At 54.5% G+C, this 18,538-nt stretch overlaps 1 protein-coding gene across 1 annotated transcript; it reads left to right on the forward strand.

Moving 5' to 3' along the window:
• Positions 1–4,352: 4,352 nt before the first annotated feature.
• HEXA (hexosaminidase subunit alpha) lies at positions 4,353–16,425 on the forward strand. The gene is made up of 14 exons (XM_074155906.1): positions 4,353–4,604; positions 8,130–8,228; positions 8,605–8,670; positions 8,832–8,878; positions 9,206–9,316; positions 10,136–10,237; positions 10,335–10,467; positions 11,475–11,655; positions 11,948–12,034; positions 12,391–12,463; positions 12,908–13,088; positions 13,421–13,511; positions 14,689–14,793; positions 15,285–16,425. The coding sequence occupies exons 1-14, from the start codon at positions 4,364–4,366 to the stop codon at positions 15,346–15,348; spliced, it is 1,581 nt and encodes a 526-aa protein (XP_074012007.1). The 5' UTR covers positions 4,353–4,363; the 3' UTR covers positions 15,349–16,425.
• The last annotated feature ends 2,113 nt before the right edge of the window (positions 16,426–18,538 follow it).

Raw genomic sequence — 18,538 nt, forward strand, 5'->3', positions numbered from 1 at the left:
CTGATTAAGACATCTCACCTCAAACTTTCTGCCTTAAACTCCACTTTTAAGTTCATAATTGTTGAAATATTCCTCCTCGCTGAGACCCGTTCCTGCCTCCTCGCTCTCAATCTCCCAGGCCCCGCTCCCCTTACACGTGCTCTCCCTTCTGAAGAGGTCCCTTCTGCTCGACTCCATCTGTGCTGAGAAATTCGTTTACCACGTGCATCTGCCAAACCGTTCGATGGCAGCATCTAGCGTGATAGGCGGTGGTCAAGGTGGAGATGCAGAGACAGGAAAACGAGTCATCCTGTGCTTTCCAAAGTGCCCACGTCCCCAGCAAACTTCAGGGAAGTCACTCTGAGACGAGTGGTGTCACCGTGAAGGAGGAGAGGTGTCCTTGTCACCCCACCTCCAGTGGAGCATGCGCTCTGTCTGCATGGAGCAGCCACCAGCTGGAGCAGCAGATACACCAGCATCAACTCCTGTAGACGGCTTGTTCCCTTCTGGTGTGTGCGTGACACCGCGCTGAGCGTGACCCTCCCTGAAGCACGGAGATGAGCAACAGGAGGGTCCACACCTGCAAAGACAACCAACCTTTACTCCCTCGCAGACAACCATCACAATTAAGGCTACTTCAACAAATGCATGGCTGCAACTCTCGTGGTTGCAATGCAAATACCATATTTATTTTATCAAGGACAAAAGGAGAAGTAAACAAGCAAACGGAGAGTAAATTTGCCCAGAAAGCTTCTGAGATGTCAAAATTCAAGTCAGAGGTCTACAGGCAGTTGCAGGCTTTTCCAGAAGATGATCTGCGTTTTCCAAATCCCTCTTCCAAGCCACACCACCAGCAGGTCCCTTGACCTGGGAGCTGGCTTCATTGAGGAGAGAGCATGCTTAGACAGCATTTGCCTCAAAGAGCAAAAAGAAACCTCATGCTCTGTGAAGCTCTCCACAAACAGCCTCCTCCATTCCCCTTACACCGGCCCGTACGCTTCTCACGAGCCCAGGAATCTGTAGGCAAAACGCCCTCCTGACTAAATGCAGAAGCAACCAATGTTACACCAGATGAGGCAGCGTAATAGATGAGTTTACACCTCGAAAAAAAGCATTGTGGAACAAAGAACTGCACTGACAGCCCAAAGGACACCTTCGTACCCTCAAGGCGAACAAGCCAGAAAGACCCAAAGTGCAACACCAGCCTGATTTTATAACAATTTATGGCAGAATAATGAATTTGGATTTCTACCAGATCCATTCCTGGTAGTACGCAGGTAATCCAGCAGAGCCCTGGTGCAGCAGAGTTTTCGGCGGAGCCCCCCAGTGACTTGGCTGCCAGCTCTTGCTGTCAAAGAGATGACAAAGAGGTGGTTTGCAGGTACTTCTGCCATGGGCATCGCCCGGTGAGGCCAGCGTGATGTTTTTAGCGCCCAGATTAACCCTCTGCACGGCCATTCAAGTGCCTCTGAGCTGGAACATCCCTGCTGCGGGGCTGGCAATCTGGGTGTGGGCGAGCAGAGGTGCAGTGGGGAGGACTGAACCTTCTCTCTCCACATTTACTCCCTACTCGTTCCTTGCTGAACCAGCCTCGAAGAGACTAACCCCTCCCAGGTAGACATAGCACCCTGGAGAAACACTCCCAGACCATGAGTGTGTCTATCGAAGAGCTACCAAAGAGCATCAGCAACTTCTGGCTACTGCTGCTCTACACCTGACGCAGGACAGCACGTGAGCCGGTTTCTTTCAGCCAAGCTCCAAAGTTAAGCACATGCTTAAACAGTTTTCTTACATAAAAATGCATCCCTGAATCAGACTGTTAGTCTAGATTAATGCCGGCCAGCTACAGATGAACTTCTCTGAGTCATCCCCCGGAGACATCAGGTCCCCTAAAATAGCAACAACAACAGAATCCACAGAAAGGCTTGAATATTTCGACTGAAAGCTATGATCACAACGCTTTTACATAAGCGTGGCGCACCCACAAACTGAAATAAGGATTCGCTTCAGGCCAGGGCACTTTCGCATTTCAGTCTCGCACGCCGGGAAGCGCAGCCCTGCCTGAAGCAGCACAGCAACAAACTGTCTTGTTTTTTTGGTTTTGGGTTGTTTTTTTCTTTTTTCCTTCCCCTGCAATTCTAATACAGTGAAGCTACTTGAGGAAAAGTCCAGAGATACTGGGAATTGGCCAATGTTGTCAGAAAAGCGGTGGCAAGAGCTGGCGCTTCAGAGGTTTGCACAGTGGGATGCAACAAACCCCCCTTTCAAGATGGCAGAAGCTGCCTGTAGACCAGCAGCCCCGAGACAAGCAGAGCAAAAATGGAACACAAAGTATCACAGGGGCCATTTTCCCAGAGATCCAACGCAGGTTGGAATATAGGTATCTTCCTCCTCGTCCCTGCTTGGTGTGATGCGGACAGAGACAGAGAAGAGCCAACATCCTGGGGCAATGGCGCTGGTGTCGGAAGAATCATGAGGAAGCAGCCTGGCATGTTCCATTGTGCTGAACTGGGTCCTGCCACTTCTCCATAGGGAAAACAAGAGATAGGTGAGGATTGTCAGGAGCCTGGAAGCACCAACAGGCTTTAAATGTCCCAATCAGCCTCACCTGAGACCTCCAGCCATGACCCATTGCTCCAGGAGCTCCATTTAAGCTGAGGTCTGAGCAGCCACCTTTTTTTTTCTGAGTTGTCCTGTAGGTGCATCTGCTCCTAGGCTTTCCCAGATTGGTCTTGGACTTATCTTGGTGCCTTGCTTTTGACAGGTGACACCTAGACTGTTGACAGGCCCTGTTGCTGCCACCACCATGGCTGGCTGGGGAGCTGTGCATGTTGTTGCCTGGCCCATGTTGTGCCCACCCTAGGTCCTGGCTCATCTTCCCTTGGGCGGATGGGTGGTCTTTGCTGCTCCACAGGGTTGTGGGACAAGGATGGAGCCCTGTGTAGGTGTTCAGCTCGTGCAATACCAGCTGGCTCTCTCTGACCCCATTCCTGGTAGAACCCAGCTACCCCATCTATGCATGATCCTTCACTCCCTCCCTGCCCTCCCCCATCTGAGATCCCCCATCTGAGATCCCCCATCTATTTTCACTAATCTCATTAAATTCCCACAATCCCATTTAGACCCAAACCTAACTGCGATCCCCTCCTGCTGCTCAGCATCCCCATGACTTCTCCACCTCCATGACACCCCCCAAAGCCTTCACTGGTACCTCACAGGCTCTCTCACCCCTAGTGAGCACCTTTTTCCATACCTCTGAAACCTCCATTCCCAGCTCCACTGACCCCCCCCACCATGTCCTCCCAGCTCTTCTCCTTTCACCATCAGTCCCCAGCTTTGTGCTGGTGCTTTTGCAACCTTTGACAGTAAGTTCCTTGAGGGTTTTTCTGCAAAATGTCTTTTTTTTTTTTCCTGGCTCTCCCTGTGTTGCTCACCTGAGGGACGATCCCAGACCTTTCCATGGTTGTGTCCTGCTCACACAAAGTGGGCTTTTCATCTTGTGCGAGTGTGATGGGGCCATCTCCATCTCCCTTGTTGTGCCTTCTCCCATGGCATTTGTTTAATTTCCCGCTTGCTCTCCGTGCCTCTCAACAATCCCCATAGCTTGGAGTTTTCTGGTGGATTCACTGCTCACTTGGGAGGGCTGGGATAACAGTTTTTGGATAATTTGATGGAGTTGGTTCCCCTGTAGGAGCTGGTAGGGTTGTGCTGGCAATTAGATGGGTAAGACCTGGGCTTACGGGTCCTTATTTGACTTGGGAATTGCTGAGGAACGTGGAGCTGGGAGGGAGGAGGCGAAATGAAGGGTTCATCTAAGGTTCCCTCCAAAAGCCAGACCCTGTGTGGAAAACATCTCTGTGACACTTCATGGGGTAAAACCCCTTTTTTTTTTTTTGTAAAACCCAACCACTATTTCACCTTCCACCTGTATATTATTCCTGGAAACCTGTGCAAGGGCTGATGGACATCCACCATCATTCATAAAGCTGCATGGTACCAACAAAAGATGCCAAAAACCAAGGTGGATCCAAAGCACGCGTTCAGTCACAGTGCTGCAAAGTGGCGCGGGTGAAATATGTGCTTTAAATCATTAATCTTCCCCTCAAAGCCCGAATCGGGCTGCTGAGTCTCCTCGGCGGGCAGGTGACATGACGGCCGGGCTCGAAAATTTGCGGGGCTGGGGAAGAAACGACCCTCGACAGGGAGCTGGGAGGTTTTGTGGTTTGCAAGAGCCGTTCGCCCGGGTGAAAGTACCGCCGGCGCCTTCGGGGGCTGGGCCGCCTCAGCTGAACCGTGTGGCGGTGGCGCCCGGCCCGCCCCGGCCCCGCGGGGCCGAGCTGCCATTTCGCGGCGCCGCCCCCTCCCTCAGGCGGCGGGGCGCGACATGGCGGCGGGGCGGGCGCTGTTGGCGGCGGTGCTGCTGCTGCTGCTGGAGCCGGCGGCCGCCGTCTGGCCCCAGCCCCAGGTCCAGCGCTCCCCGCCGGGCGGCGGTCGCTGCCCGCTCTCTCCCCGCCGCTTCCAGTTCGCCTTCGCCGGCGGCTCCGCCGTGGGGCCGGGCTGCGCCGTGCTGGAGGCGGCCTTCCAGCGGTACCGGGCGCTCCTCTTCGCCGCCGCCCGCCCGACCGGTGAGGCGGGGCGGGGGCTGCCGGCTGGGCGGGGGACGAGGCGGGAAGGGCGCTTGGCCCTTTCATGTGTGGCTTTATTTCTAAACACCGCACACACACATACACAAAACCAACCCCTCGTTTATTTTTGGGGTCAAACCACGGGTTTTGTGTGGTGGCCTGCTCTTTAACCCCCTTACTGCCTCAGTGCGGCCGGGGAGGGGAGGTGGTGGCTGTGGTGCGGTGGCGTGGGGGCTTGGGTTGGGTCTGGTGGCCAGGGGCAGCGACGTGCTCGTCTCTGGAGGGTGATGCCTGTGGCACGCACGTTTTAAAATAAATCTAATCCTGTTTGGCACAGCACAGCGAGCGCTAGTTGCCTTGCATTGCCTTCAAGGAGTTAGGCTTTTGCTGTCACGAGTTTGCTCTTTCTGTCTCATTTTTTATCTCCTCCAGATCGCGTCTGGGCTCCCCAGTGCTTCCTTTTGCTTCCCTTTCACGCGACTGCAGGGAGAGCTGCCGCCAGCGCTGCAGTCGCTCCAGCTTCAGCCCTTTCTGCCAGCCTTGGCTCTTCCCAGCAGCTCTTGGTGGCCAGCGTGAAGCTTTGCCTTTAGGAAAGGCTCTTGTCGCTTCATAGCACATAGCAATGTGCCACGGGGCTCTTTCTGCCCGAGGTGAGCTGTTAAGCGTCCAGAAGCTTTCCTGGCAGGGAGGTTCTTGGATTCATCCTGAAATTGCAGGATAAGATGAGGAAAGGCAAAAGCTTTGAGAGCCCGGGCTTGATTTGGGACAGGTCGTAAAGTTTTTTTCCGCCCGGTCTTCTTCATGATAACACCGGTGTCATGTCTGGGGTGAAACAGAGGAAATTCCCTGGCTGCATTTGCTCTTGGAATGCTCGGTGCCCGCGCGGGTCTGCGGCAGCCTGGAGTGCTGTAGCCAGGGAATATGAAACATTTCATTCATCAAAGAGAGCTAGTAACTCTGCTTCCGAGTGTTTTAAATGTCAGTGTGAACTCTGTTGCTGCTGATCAAAGCTGAGAAGGGTGACAGCTATGGAAGCCACTCTGCTTTGTCTCAAGCACGTCGTGCTTTGACGAAGGCAAGTTTGAAACACTGAGAAGAACTGTTTGGCTTATTTTATTTCTTGAAATCTTGTAAGTAGCAATAGAAATAAGGTCTCATTTGGGAGCTGAGAAGACTCCTCTTTTTTCTTTTTTTGCTACTAGGAACCAAACTTAAACAGCTGATATAATTATTCACATTTTCCTGTTCCTCTCAGAGGAGAAATGTGACCGTGAAATCACTTGGAGCAATTTCTTGTGATCACGAGATCAAGCTCTGTGTGCATACTCACTGCTTTCCATACACGCTGCTTCATGATACTCAAAGTACGCTCTTAATTTTAGGGCTTTTTTCTCTCTTTGCCTTCCTCTTTTTTTTTTTTTCCACATGGATGGTTAGTAATAACAGGCAATGGAAGCCCTATATGGAAGAAAACAGTTTCTATTAATAGAGAAAATAAGAACCTGTTTTCTGTCTGTTTCAGCAAGCTGCTGTGTCAATTTAAGAAGCAAGAGAGATTATGTCCAAACCCTGCATTCATGCTGGACTTCTAGCATGAAAAGGGAGACCAGTTTAAGGCAGGAGGGACATCTGGGGGGTCTTTGGTCAAGCCCTGGCCCTAAACAGAGCCAAGCTGGGAGTGGGAGACAGCTTTGCCGTTGGGCCAAGCTTCTCTGTCCAGCTGAATTTGCAGTGTTCCCACGTGGAGAACTGAGCCCTTGCTGCAGTGTCTGACCACCCTCAGGGTGAAGAATATTTATTTCTTTCCTTGTCTCTAATTAGGATTTCCCTTGCTGCTCTTCCTTTGCTTCTTGTCATTAAGTTGGGCAGCTCCAGAACGAGTCTGGGAGAGACCCAGGATGGAGCTCAAGCCAGGACCTGCCATCCTTGATATCTTATTGCTGCTATCCTGCCGCAATCATTGTGTCAACATCGTTATCTTCCAGTCCATGACCCTAATTAACTTGACATATGCTCTTTGGAACCATGACCTTCAGCCTTCGTGGCTGATGGGTCACTGATCCCTGCTGTGCCCGTCTGCATCGCCTTCTAGGTGTGATAGCCTGCCTGCTCCTTGGCCAAGGAGGCCACGTTTGGGTTTGGTGATGTCTCGCAGGGTGGGTCTAAACATGGTGCGTGGTGGTGGGACCAACTGTCTTGAGGCTTCTCAACAGAAGGAGTGTTTCCCGTGTTCCCAGGCCTGAGGGTGGCCGTTCCTGGTGAGCTGCTGGCTTGCTAAGCGGAGGAAGCAGGTCTTGCCGTGCTGGCATGCCAGCTCGCACATCTGCGAGGTTGCCTTGGCTACCAGCTCGTCTGTAACCGAGAGGAAGGCTCGAAACTGAGGACTGTCTTTGAGCCATTTCCCTTCTCTCTGTGAAGGTTTTGCCTTTCCTTCATGGAGAAATTTTGGGGTTCTGGCTCCTGTGAGCTGTGAAGCACGAACTCTCTGCATGTCACCCGAACACTGGTGGTACTGTGGTCTCTCTGAAGTCATCTTGGTGCCTGGCTTCTGACCCAGCTCACGCAAACCCAAGCTTTTTATTTTTCGGGGACCATATCGAGCATTGGCTGCTCCTGGGAATGCGGGGGGGATGTAGGCGTGGACCTTGGCTGTGATTAGCAGGATCCCACCCCACTAACCCACCTTCCTCCTGGCCAGAGCCTGCTGTGAGTAGACCCGTGCACCTCAGCCAAGGCTGAACACCTCCCTTTGGAGCTGGGGGTGCGACTCCAGCGAGGGTTTGGAGCTGTGCATCCCTGGAGGTGCTCCTTCAGGTGGGGAGGTATCTGCTTGGGGTCTGAATGTGGCTGGGTTTATTTTTCCAGCTTCTGTGCCTGGGACCTGCTCTGCAGAAGGTGAAGTCGGTCGGGATCCTTTCTGTGCTGGGCAAGACCTTTTGGTAGCCTCTAACTCAGCCCAATTCTGCATTATGCTTGGAATCGTTCTCCACCCTTTTTCACAGGGTTTCTTTGCCCTTTCTCAGAAGCGTGGGTATGGTAGCAGAGCTCTTGGGTTCATTCTTTTTCCCCAGTGCTGGGAGAGTTTAGAAACATGAAGCTCTTCACCTCCCTTGGAGAAGATTTGAGTAGTCATGGCTGTTGCTTAGAGCAGGGGCTGGTGTCCAGGAAGCCTTGCGGGCTGCTGCTAGACCATCCTCTGATGTCTCTTCTTCCTGTGCTCCTTTAAGCTTCCACTGCAAGTGTGGAAGCCTTCCCCGATGCCTTCCTCACCATCAAACCTTCTCAGTGCTTGAGGCTGGCATCAGCTCCTGTGCTCCTGGGTTGCCTGTGTTGAAGGAAGCCCCTGCTGAACACCCCTGTGCCAGCTCTAGAGTGAAGGAGGGTGTGCCTGTTTCTGCTACGTGTTTTAAAAGTCCATGTGCTCCTGCGCCTCTATGACTAGCTGGTCTGGGAGGACGGGCGTGGACTGGGAGCAGGGAAAAGAGCCAGGATGGGGTTGATGTCCGTGGTCTGTGTCCTTTGCAGAGAATGAGCCACCCTGGGGGACACCCTGCACTCAGCTTCTCATCTTTGTTGCTACGCCGGGCTGTGATGGGTTTCCCAGCCTAGACTCCAAGGAAAACTGTGAGTATTGGGGTTGGGAGCAGGAGGGAATGATTGGAGCGAGAGCACGGCTGTTTCTGTGCCCGTCAGTTGGAAATAGCACCTTGCAGCGCTTACTCCCAATTTTGGGGAGGCAGCATCCTCACGGTGTTGTTGAGAAACCCAGGGCAGGGAGAGAACAACTTACCTGAAGATGCTGATAAAGCAGCAGGAGATTTTAATATAAAAAAGCCAAACCCAAAAGTCGGTTTTCTGGGATCCCAGGCTGTGGTCCTATATCAAAACTTCTGCCTGGTGCCGCTGCCACTCCAAAGCTGGGGCTGTCGTGGTCCGTAGCAGCGTGTGATGGAGTGTGGGCCCTAATGCCAGCACTGACCCCTCTGATGCTGTGTTTCAGATAAGCTATCTGTCTCGGAAGGCTCCTTGCTGCTCTCTGCAGATGCCGTCTGGGGAGCTCTCAGAGGTGAGGAGTGCTTTCTGCGGGGCATTCCCGCTCTCCCCGTCTCAGGCCTACGGGGAGGTCTCTCTGTGCCTTTCTCTTTCCATAGACTTATTTGTTAATTGAGCCCTGTTCCTTTGGGGAAATCTGTGCTGAGAAAGTGACTGCGTGTGGTTTTCCTGCAGGCCTGGAGACGTTCAGCCAGCTCATTGGGAGAGACGAGAATGGCACGGTGAGTCCTGGCCTCATCTCCTGGGGGCAGTGAGCTCTCTGTAATGCTCCTGCCTCCATGGGGACAGGCTGAGGATTGCTGGGATGCTGGGGATGAGGGGGGTACCAGCAGCACAACCTTCTCAAGGGCCAAGTAGGGATTCATGCATCCAGCCAGATCCCTGCCTCTGCATGGGTAAAGCATTACAGCTCTTTCTGGCCCACTTGCACACTGGGCAATGAGGCTACTCCTCCTTGTCCTGCTGGCCCTGGGGACAAAGGTGACCCTGATTGTCTCCTGTGTTGCCTGGAACCCTGCTCACTTCTTCCCTGTGTTCTCTGTGTGCAGTACTACATCAACAAGACAGAAATCGTGGACTTTCCCCGCTTCCCTCACCGGGGACTCTTGCTGGACACCTCTCGTCACTACCTGCCTCTGAGAGCCATCCTGGAAACCCTGGTAGGGTGCCTGTTCCGGGAGACAGGGTGGTTTAGTTGGGTGTCCCTTCCTTTGTGACAACCAAGGGCTCCTTGAGTGGCCTGGAGGACTTTTTGGGTTTTGCGTCTTGCTCCTTTCCAAAGATCGTAGGAGCTGTGTAACGCATAGGCCACCGCATGTGCATCTCATCGAGGAAGAGCTTGTCAAACACAAGCTTTTTGAACAAAACCAGTTTGCTTGTCCCTGGATGAAGCAGCAGGCTGGGATGGGCTGGCACCATGACCTCAATTCTTAATACACAGATGTGCATCACGGAAAAATGCTTCCATGCTGTACATCCTTCCTGGTGCCCATGGCTGTGTTTGCTCCTGGTGTATCTTGGAGCTGCCTTGTTTGGGTGATTTCTCAGCTCCCTCTGTAAAAAGGATAAGGAAGCGAACCCTTAGGTATCTTGGATCTCTGCAATCCAGATTACTCTCCGAGGCTGGGTTGTGTCTGAGGCAAGGGAAAATACCGACTTCTTCCCAGCCATGTTAGACAAACGTGGGTGGTGGTTCTGTGTTCATCTCAAGCAGAATTAAACTTCCAGGCCTCCATTGGCTCAGCTACAGGGAGAACAGGGATTTTATTGTGAGCAAAAGTACTGCTGGCCCTCTGCAGCTCTTTGTGGTGCTGTTGTGTTCGAAGAGAGGTGCCTGAACCCCTCTTGGATCCTGATGAGCCTTTGGGGACTCTGCCTTGTCCTTCTGGAGCACAGGGACCTTGTCCCCTTTCTGTGGCAAGCTGGGTGACCTTTCAGAAGGGAGAGGGTATGTTCATCTCTGTTCCTGTTCCTTCCAGGATGTCATGGCTTACAACAAGTTCAATGTGTTTCACTGGCACGTTGTGGACGACCCATCTTTTCCCTATGAGAGCTTCGCCTTCCCAGAGCTCAGCAAGCAGGTGACCCACCCTCATCACCACGTAGCACCAAGCCCAGGGCAAGTAGATCCCTCCCTGGGCTCCTGAGCAAGGTGCTGAAGTTTCCCATGTTCTTCAGGGAGCCTTCAACGCCATGACCCATGTGTACACAGCCAGCGACGTGCAGACAGTGATTGAGTATGCCCGGCTGCGTGGCATCAGGGTCATCGCAGAGTTTGACACTCCTGGGCACACACTCTCCTGGGGGCCAGGTGAGGAGCAGACCCTGCTGCTGCCGCTGCTGGGGAGTCGTGGTTGCATCAGGGGGAGGAAGGGGATCTGCAACCTGCACCCCAAAAGCCAGGTGTGGGCAGCCATGTCCCACAGTCTGGCTTTGAGGAGGAGCAAACCATCATCTGGGAGAAGTAGGACCCAATGGTCCAAGTTCTGGAACAAAATCCAAAGGGAAAACTTTTCCATCTCTTCTCGGGTGATTTTTTTGGGGGGGAACATTTGCTCTACCAAAACCAACATTCCGGGTATTGCAAGGATCTTGGGGGTACGTCTGACCAAGCTTACTCGCTCTGCTCAGCTGTGCCCCAGCCTCTGCTCCAAGGACTGCAAGTGCCTCCCCTTCCATGTCTGGAAGTGCAAGAAGCTCCAGGAAAACATTGCCTTGTCTTTCTCTCTCCTTCCACTGCCTCCGGATGCCGTGGTCCGCACTGGAGTATATCCTGTGCCTGCCCCCCTTCCCCATCTGGAGCGGGTGTGCGGAGCTGGGAGAGGGTGCTGGGGACTGCACTGGCATTACCCTTCCCCAGCAGCTCCGTGTGTAGCTTCCTATAGGAATCTCCCCAAAAAAGCAGTGGGGCCCACAATGAGAAATAGAGGAAACTGGGAAGTGTGGAAACTGTGGCATCCTGCAAGGATTTGGTGTGTCTGTGTCCCATGCCAGTGGCTGTTCCAGGGCAGGGGGAAAGGGATGTCCCGTCTGAAAGGCTTGAGCCCTACTGATGGGAGTGTGAGTTTGGGGCAGCAGTGGATGTACGTGGGGGGGGCACAAGATGAGCGCAGAACACAGAGGCCTCCCCGTCAAGTGAGGCTTCCTGAGCCAGAGATCATTTTTCTGCTGCTGTGTTTATGCCTGGTGCGCCATGTCCAGGACTTCTGCCCCCTGGCAGGCCCTGGGCTGTGCTGAGAAGGGTCTTGGAGGGGTTATACGGGGTGATATGGCCATGCTTAGCCCCTTTCTCACTCTCCTGTGTTTGTTATGACCCAGGTGCTCCAGGCCTGCTGACTCCCTGCTATTTGGGCAAGGAACCTTCTGGGACCTATGGGCCCATCAACCCCATCCTTAACAGTACCTACAAGTTTGTGACCAGTTTGTTTCAAGAGGTCAGCACTGTGTTCCCAGACTTTTTTCTTCACCTCGGTGGCGATGAGGTGGACTTCACATGCTGGTGAGCCTCACATCGGTCTGGATGGGGACTGGGGGGATGTATCTGGGACTGGAGACCCAGACCATTGCTTTTTGCTCATGATCATCTGCAGATCTTTGGTATCCTGCTCCCCCAGGCTCTGCGTGTTGGTGCCTGGGGTTTCTGTGCTCACGGTGATGCTGGTTGTGGGAAGCCACAGCTCTTGGAATGCCGGGGCCGGTCTTGGACCGATGTAGGAAGGACTTGGCCGTGTCTTGGCCTTACTCCAGAGATGGGGTTGCAGTGCTTTTATTCTCTTCTCTTTGGTACCCAGGAAATCCAATCCAAAAATCCGTGCCTTCATGAAGGAGATGGGCTTTGGTGAAGATTACAAAAAACTAGAGTCGTTCTACATCCAGAGGTAAGGATGGTTGCATCCTGGGCCTGCAGCTGCGGTATGTGACCAGCACAAATGTCTTTTGCTGTCACAGGGACACCAGATCTTTTCAGGAGCACGCCCATTCGGGCACGTCTCCCTGACGCCCAAGGGAGTAGCCTTGCAGTGTTTTATTGGGAGATTGACCAGAAAAAAGCCTGGGGCTGAGGAGAAAGAAGCCCTGTAAGGGGTCGTGCTTTCTCTCTTCTCCTTGAGAAGTACCTTCATGTCCCGCTGTGGGTGTTGGGAATATCGGTGCTGCTGCTTTGGCCATATGCTACCAGCAAAGAGAGGGCAGTGTGGTTGAGATGACCCAAAACTCAGTGCTCTTTTCACTCCAGGCTTCTGGACATCGTCTCTTCCCTTGGCAAAGGTTATATTGTGTGGCAGGAGGTGTTTGACAACGGAGTGAAGGTGAGAGCTGCCTGCGCCCGGGTGAAGAGTGCCAGCACCCCCAGCCAGTCGCACTGGTGTGCATTGGTGCCATGCTGGGCTGACGGGGGGTCCTCTGTTGCAGGACTGGGGTTGGTCTTGAGATGGTGCTGCCAGTGAGCTGCCCTCAGGGTGGCTTTGTCACACTGCTGTCAATGGGCTCTTCCCTCCAGGTTCTTGTATATGCCCCTGCAAGAGGCAGGTTTTAACCCTGCCCAGGACACTCTGCAAATGGGCTTATCCCTCCCTGTGTTGCTTCTGCAAACCAGATAGGAAATGGCTCAAAAAGTCAAGCCAACACCTGCCTCGGTTTCCCTTTGGGGGTGTTTGGAGCTGTGGATGGGTCAGGGCACTCTGCTTGCAAGGGGAGGTGAGGCTCTTGTTGCCGCACTGATTCCATGCACGAGGTTCATGTGTGCTCCTCAGGTGAGGCCAGACACCATCATCCACGTGTGGAAGGAGAACTCCACGCCATACCTGGAGGAGATGGCGAATGTCACCAAGACTGGCTACCGGGCTCTGCTCTCTGCCCCCTGGTATCTCAACCGCATCTCCTACGGGCAGGACTGGATGGCAGCCTACCAAGTGGAGCCCTTGGAGTTCGAAGGTGTGTTCCTTGTGTCCCCTTCCCCTATGGCAGCTGATTTGTCACTCGGAGGTGGCTCCAGGGCGGGCTGGCTGTCTTGCTAATCCATTTTGGCAGCTGGTGTGAAGGTGCTTCAGTGACCGTGTCCTCAGTTCTTGTGCTGTGTCCCATTCCCTTGCTGCCAGCAGAGAACAGCTCTCCTGGGGGTTTGAGGTGTGGGCTTCCAGTATGGCAAGTTATTGCCTCCGTAGCTGAGCTGTTCTCTGCTGTTACAGGCGCCTCTGTGGGCAGGGCAATAAGTCACCCCGTTATCTCACAACACCCTGTCCCCTGAATGCTGTGTCCTCTGGCAGGCAGCCCTGAGCAGAAGGAGCGGGTGATCGGCGGAGAAGCCTGCATGTGGGGGGAATACGTCGATGTCACTAACCTGACCCCCAGGCTCTGGTAAGAGAAGCTATGGGGAGGTTGGCTTTAGCCGCGTGGGGCAGGGCTCGGGCCCCTTTCCCTTGTCACTGAGCCACTTGTGCCACACGCTACGTGTCCCTGTCCCCTGGCAGCGCCTCTGTGGTGGTAACAGGCTCACCGAGGCTTAAATCACAGAATCACAGAATGATACGGGGTTGGAAGGGACCTCTGGAGATCATCCAGTCCAACCCCCCTGCCAGAGCAGGGTCACCCAGAGTACGTTGCACAGGAATGTGTCCAGGCGGGGTTTGAATGTCTCCAGAGAAGGAGACTCCACCACCTCTCTGGGCAGCCTCTTCCAGTGCTCTGCCGCCGCCATCCTCACAGGAAAGAAGTTCCTCCTCATGTTTAGATGGAACTTCTTATGTTCAAGTTTGTGCCAGTTTCCTCTTGTCCTGTCACTGGGCACCACTGAGAAAAGACTGGCCCCATCCTCTTGACAGGCATTGATCAGATCTCCCCCAGTCTTCTCCAAAAGCCCCAAGTCCCTCAGCCTTTCCTCATCAGAGAGATGCTCCAGTCCCCTCATCATCTTTGTAGTCGTCTGTTGTACCCTCTCCAGCAGTTCCCTGTCCTTCTTGAACTGGAGTGTGTTTGTAAGGTTGTAATATGCTCCTGTACAACCTGCTGCTGCAACCAGCATGTGTTTAATTATAGAATCATAGGATGGTTTGGGTTGGAAGGGATCTTAAAGCCCATCCAGTCCTACCCCCTGCCCTGGGCAGGGACACCTCCCACCACACCAGGTTGCTTAAAGCCCCATCCAACCTGGCCTTGAACCCCTCCAGGGATGGGGCATCCACAGCTTCTCTGGGCAACCTGTTCCAGTGTCTCACCACCCTCACTGGAAAGAGTTTCTCCCTAATATCTAACCTAAGTCTCACTTCTGTCAGCTTAAAACAGTTCCCCCTCGTCCTATGGCTCCACTCCCTCATGAAGAGTCCCTCCCCATCTCTCCTATAGGCCCCTTTTAGGGACTTAACGGTCTCTGATGTTGCTGGTCTCTGTCCTGTCACCCTGCTCTGCTCCTGATCCACACGTGTCTAGGAGCAGATGTTTCGATACATGACGAATGTTGGTCAGGAAGCTGTTTGGGAGCTCGGGGAGCTTTCCAGCTCCCCCCTGACCCGGCTGCCTGTGCCCTTCCCTCCTCAAGGCCGAGAGCTGGGGCCGTGGCCGAGAGACTGTGGAGCAACGCGACCGTCAGGAACCTGCAAGATGCCTACCTGCGGCTGGCCGAGTTCCGCTGCCAGCTTCTCAGGTAAGCGTCCCTCCTGGCAGCCCGACAGCGCAGATGCCACCCCCTCTGGGGTGTCCAGTCCTGGGGAGGGGCAGCCAGGGTGAAGTGGGCTTTTTTTGCTGCAAAATAACTCTTGTTCTTACGGAAAGTCCTGAGCTTTTCTCCTGCCTGTGCGTGGGCAGAGCTTGTACGGTGCTGGAAGAGAGCCCCTGCTGCCAGCGTGGGCTGATGGCTCTTGTCGAGGAGAGGGCTTTGTGCTGAGGAAGGGGGGGACCTGTCAGCCATTGCCCCCCCTGCTGCAGCACCAGCTTCCCCAGGAAACCCGCCCTTAACACCATGCTTCCACACCTGAGCAAAAAACCGAGTCTCTAAGCGCAGGATGAGAACAGTTCCCTCCTTGTGGCACCTGAAACGGGTGCCAATGGCCACCCTGTGCTCCTCAGACCCTCTGACCCGATGGTGGGCCCTGCCTGTCCCCTCTGCCTCATGCAATCTCTCCGCTCTCTCTCCAGGCGTGGTGTCCGGGCGCAGCCTCTCTACGTAGGATACTGCGAAAGTGAATTTGATGGGTTTTGAAGGGAGAGTCCCCACTGCCCTCAGCCACTGTGTACACGGGAGGAACGATCCCGCCTTCTCAAAAGCTGCTGGTGTGGCCAAGGGGCCCCTTTTCCACCCCCAGCTTCTGCTCTCGCTTTGTTGCAATGAACTTTTTTTTTTCGCTTAGTGTGCAGTCTTTGCCTCTTTTTCTATTTTTAATTCTTTAAATCTATAAATAAATGACCCCAAAGAGGAAAAAGGTGCTTTTTCATGCTCAGCTGGGGCTTGGGAGACCGTGCAAGGGCTTTTGTTGGCAGGAGAACGGGTAGGGCTTGCTCCAGAGATGCTCGTGGAGGAGCTGTGTCTCACCCTGGTGGCTCCGGAGCTTGCTGGGCGCTGCTCAGGCTGTGTTTAGTCTCTGCTGCTGTCACACTCCGCCCCTGCAGGGAGAAGGTGCTGAGAAGTTGGGGACACCCCCACTTTTCTCCTTGACGTTCCACTGTCTGCACCTGGACAAGGCCCTACTGCGTGGTGACCTTGGTTCTGCTTCTGTGGCCTTCCACGCGCCAGCGGTCAGGCTTGTGCTGCTCCTGTCCTTCTCTGTCTCCTCTCTCTGCCTGCATCCAGGCAGGAGGCTTCTCTGCAAGCCACCATCCTCCTCCTCTGGCCTCTCCTGAGGAGAAGGCACTTCAAGGAGACCTCAAACCCACGGAGCTGAGCCATTGCCTGGATGTCACAGAGTCAGTGCTCAGCTCTTCCATCGGCTGTTGCCTCTGCTCAGGATTTGGACAACTGCTCCATCCTCCTCAGGGTGGGAAGCTCAGCTCCAGGTCTGCATCCGAGAGGTTTGGATAGTATTTTCCTTGGAGAAGAGATGGGTGGTGCTGCTGTCGCATGGAGCTAGGGCAGTTGGGGTGCTTGTCCTTCGATGGTTGGGGTTGCCCTGCTGGAAACCATGTTCAGCTCAGGAATCTCTCCGGGAGAAATCCTGGCCCATGAGACTGTTGTTCACGTGTCTTGGTCTTCAATGAGCAAGAGCTGCTGTTGTGGCTGGAAACCCTTTACTATTGAACTTTAAATTAAAAATACTGAATTAACTTTCAATTGAAGATACTCAGAAGTTGTCAAGTCTTGCATTTCTTCACCCTCCTGCAAAGGGACACCCAAATGCTGCTCCTCCAAAGCGCTGTGTCTTAAAGGGGAGGGGAGAAAGATTGTGAAGCCCAACCACCCCCGAGTGAGGAAGTTGAGCCAGATTTGGGGCAAAGAGGGATGTATTTTTCCCCTTGCTGAGGGTGGGAGGGGAAGGGCTTCCTCCCTGTGTCCTGGGAGAAGATGCTCCTCTGCTTCTTCCATGTCTGCGGGGGAAACTTGTGCCCCTTTTCTCCGTTGTTTTTGGCTGTGTAATTAGTGCTCCTTCCCCTCTACCAGACCTGGTACCAGCAAATGCTGATCAGAAGCTTCTCATCCCCACGAGGACATCTCCTCCAACCCGAGTCCCCACTGATGCCACCCAGTGCCCCCGTGGCATCTTTTGGGGTTGGCTTTGGGAAGTGTTGCTCTACAGCACAAACACCTCGGGTACTTGTGGAACAGAAGCTTCTAGTCCAGGCTGGTGGCCTCTGGTGCTTTGGACCTGGGCGTCTGCTCCATCTCAACCTGGCCACCTCTGCCTGGCTCTTCCTGCAGCCACACTGGGGGGAGGACACCTGAGAGGCCATTGTTCGCTGCAAGGATGCGGCGTGTTGGGCTCCGAGGGGGTGGCAGGCACAGAGGAAGGGGGTCAGTATCTCCTGTGTGAAAGTTGGGGGTTTCCCCTTGTTTTGTTTTTCCTCACACAGTGTAAATGGGTACCTTCACCAGGGGCTTCTGTCACGGCAGGGAGCTGCTGGTGGGGCTGGGGCCAAGGGGGAGCCTGGCCCTGGGAAGGGTTCTCTGTTCCCAGGAAGGATGCTCTGTTCCCAGGAAGGATGCTCTGTTCCCAGGGATGATGCTCTGCTCCTGGGAAGGGTGCTCTGCTCCCAGGGACAATGCTGTGCTCCCTGGAAGGATGCTCTACTCCCAGGGACAATGCTGTGTTCCCCGGAAGGATGCTCTACTCCCAGGGACAATGCTTTGCTCCTGGGAAGGGTGCTCTGCTCCCAGGGGCAATGCTGTGCTCCCCGGAAGGATGCTCTGCTCCCGGGAAGGGTGCTCTGCTCCCAGGGACAATGCTGTGCTCCCCGGAAGGATGCTCTACTCCCAGGGACGATGCTCTGCTCCCGGGAAGGGTGCTCTGCTCCCAGGGACAATGCTGTGCTCCCCGGAAGGATGCTCTGCTCCCCGGCGCTGCCCTGTGCCTGCCGAGGGGCTCTTCACCACCACACCCCAGCTCCCTGCCCTCACCCTGCCCGTCCCCGGGCTCCCTGTCACCCCTGGCTGGGTGCGGGACCCTGCAGGGCCAGCAGAGCTGCACTGGGGGGGGCCCCAACCCAGCTGCTGCCATGAAACCCTGGTTATGATCCAGGTTAACCACCACCCCGCGGCCCCATTTCCCAGGGGGAAATTTCCCATTTCCCTGCACCAGCATCTCCCCCAAAAACACCACCCCGGCGGCAGCTTGGCAGGGTCTGCGCCATCGGAAAGCCTGGGATCCCTTTCGGGGGGAGGGGGGGAGCACCCCGTTTTCCCCCACCGCCACCCGGCCCGTTCCTTCCAGAACATCTATTTTGGGCGCGTAAAACTTGCCAGGGAGCAGCGGAGAAGAGGCAGCGTGTGAATCACAACGGGTTTAAAAATAAACCCAGGCGGCGGCGAGGAGCGGCCACGGGGGCCCCGGGCTTCGGCAGGAGGAGCCCTCGCAGCGCCCAAGCCCACCCCTGGGTGCTGGCCCGGGCCAGGGGGTCTATCGCGACACGCACATGTATGTTGGCATGTGCCGGTGTGCACAGGCACATGCTTGCAGCCAGGGGCACATGCTTGCATGCATGGGGGGCTTGTGAACACCTGCACGCATGCACGTGCTTGCACATGCGTGCACAGAGGCGCTTGTGAACACGTGCGCTTATGCACATGCTTGCACACATGTGCATATATGTGCTTGTGAACACATGCATTCATGCGCATGCTTGCACACACATGCACATGGGAGGTTGCAAACGTGCACTCATGGACATTCTTGCACATGTGCATATGGATGCTTGTGAACACATGCATGCATTCATCCACATGCATGCACATGTATGTATAT

Source organism: Numenius arquata, chromosome 11, assembly GCF_964106895.1.
Source record: "Numenius arquata chromosome 11, bNumArq3.hap1.1, whole genome shotgun sequence".
NCBI classification, from domain to species: domain Eukaryota; kingdom Metazoa; phylum Chordata; class Aves; order Charadriiformes; family Scolopacidae; genus Numenius; species Numenius arquata.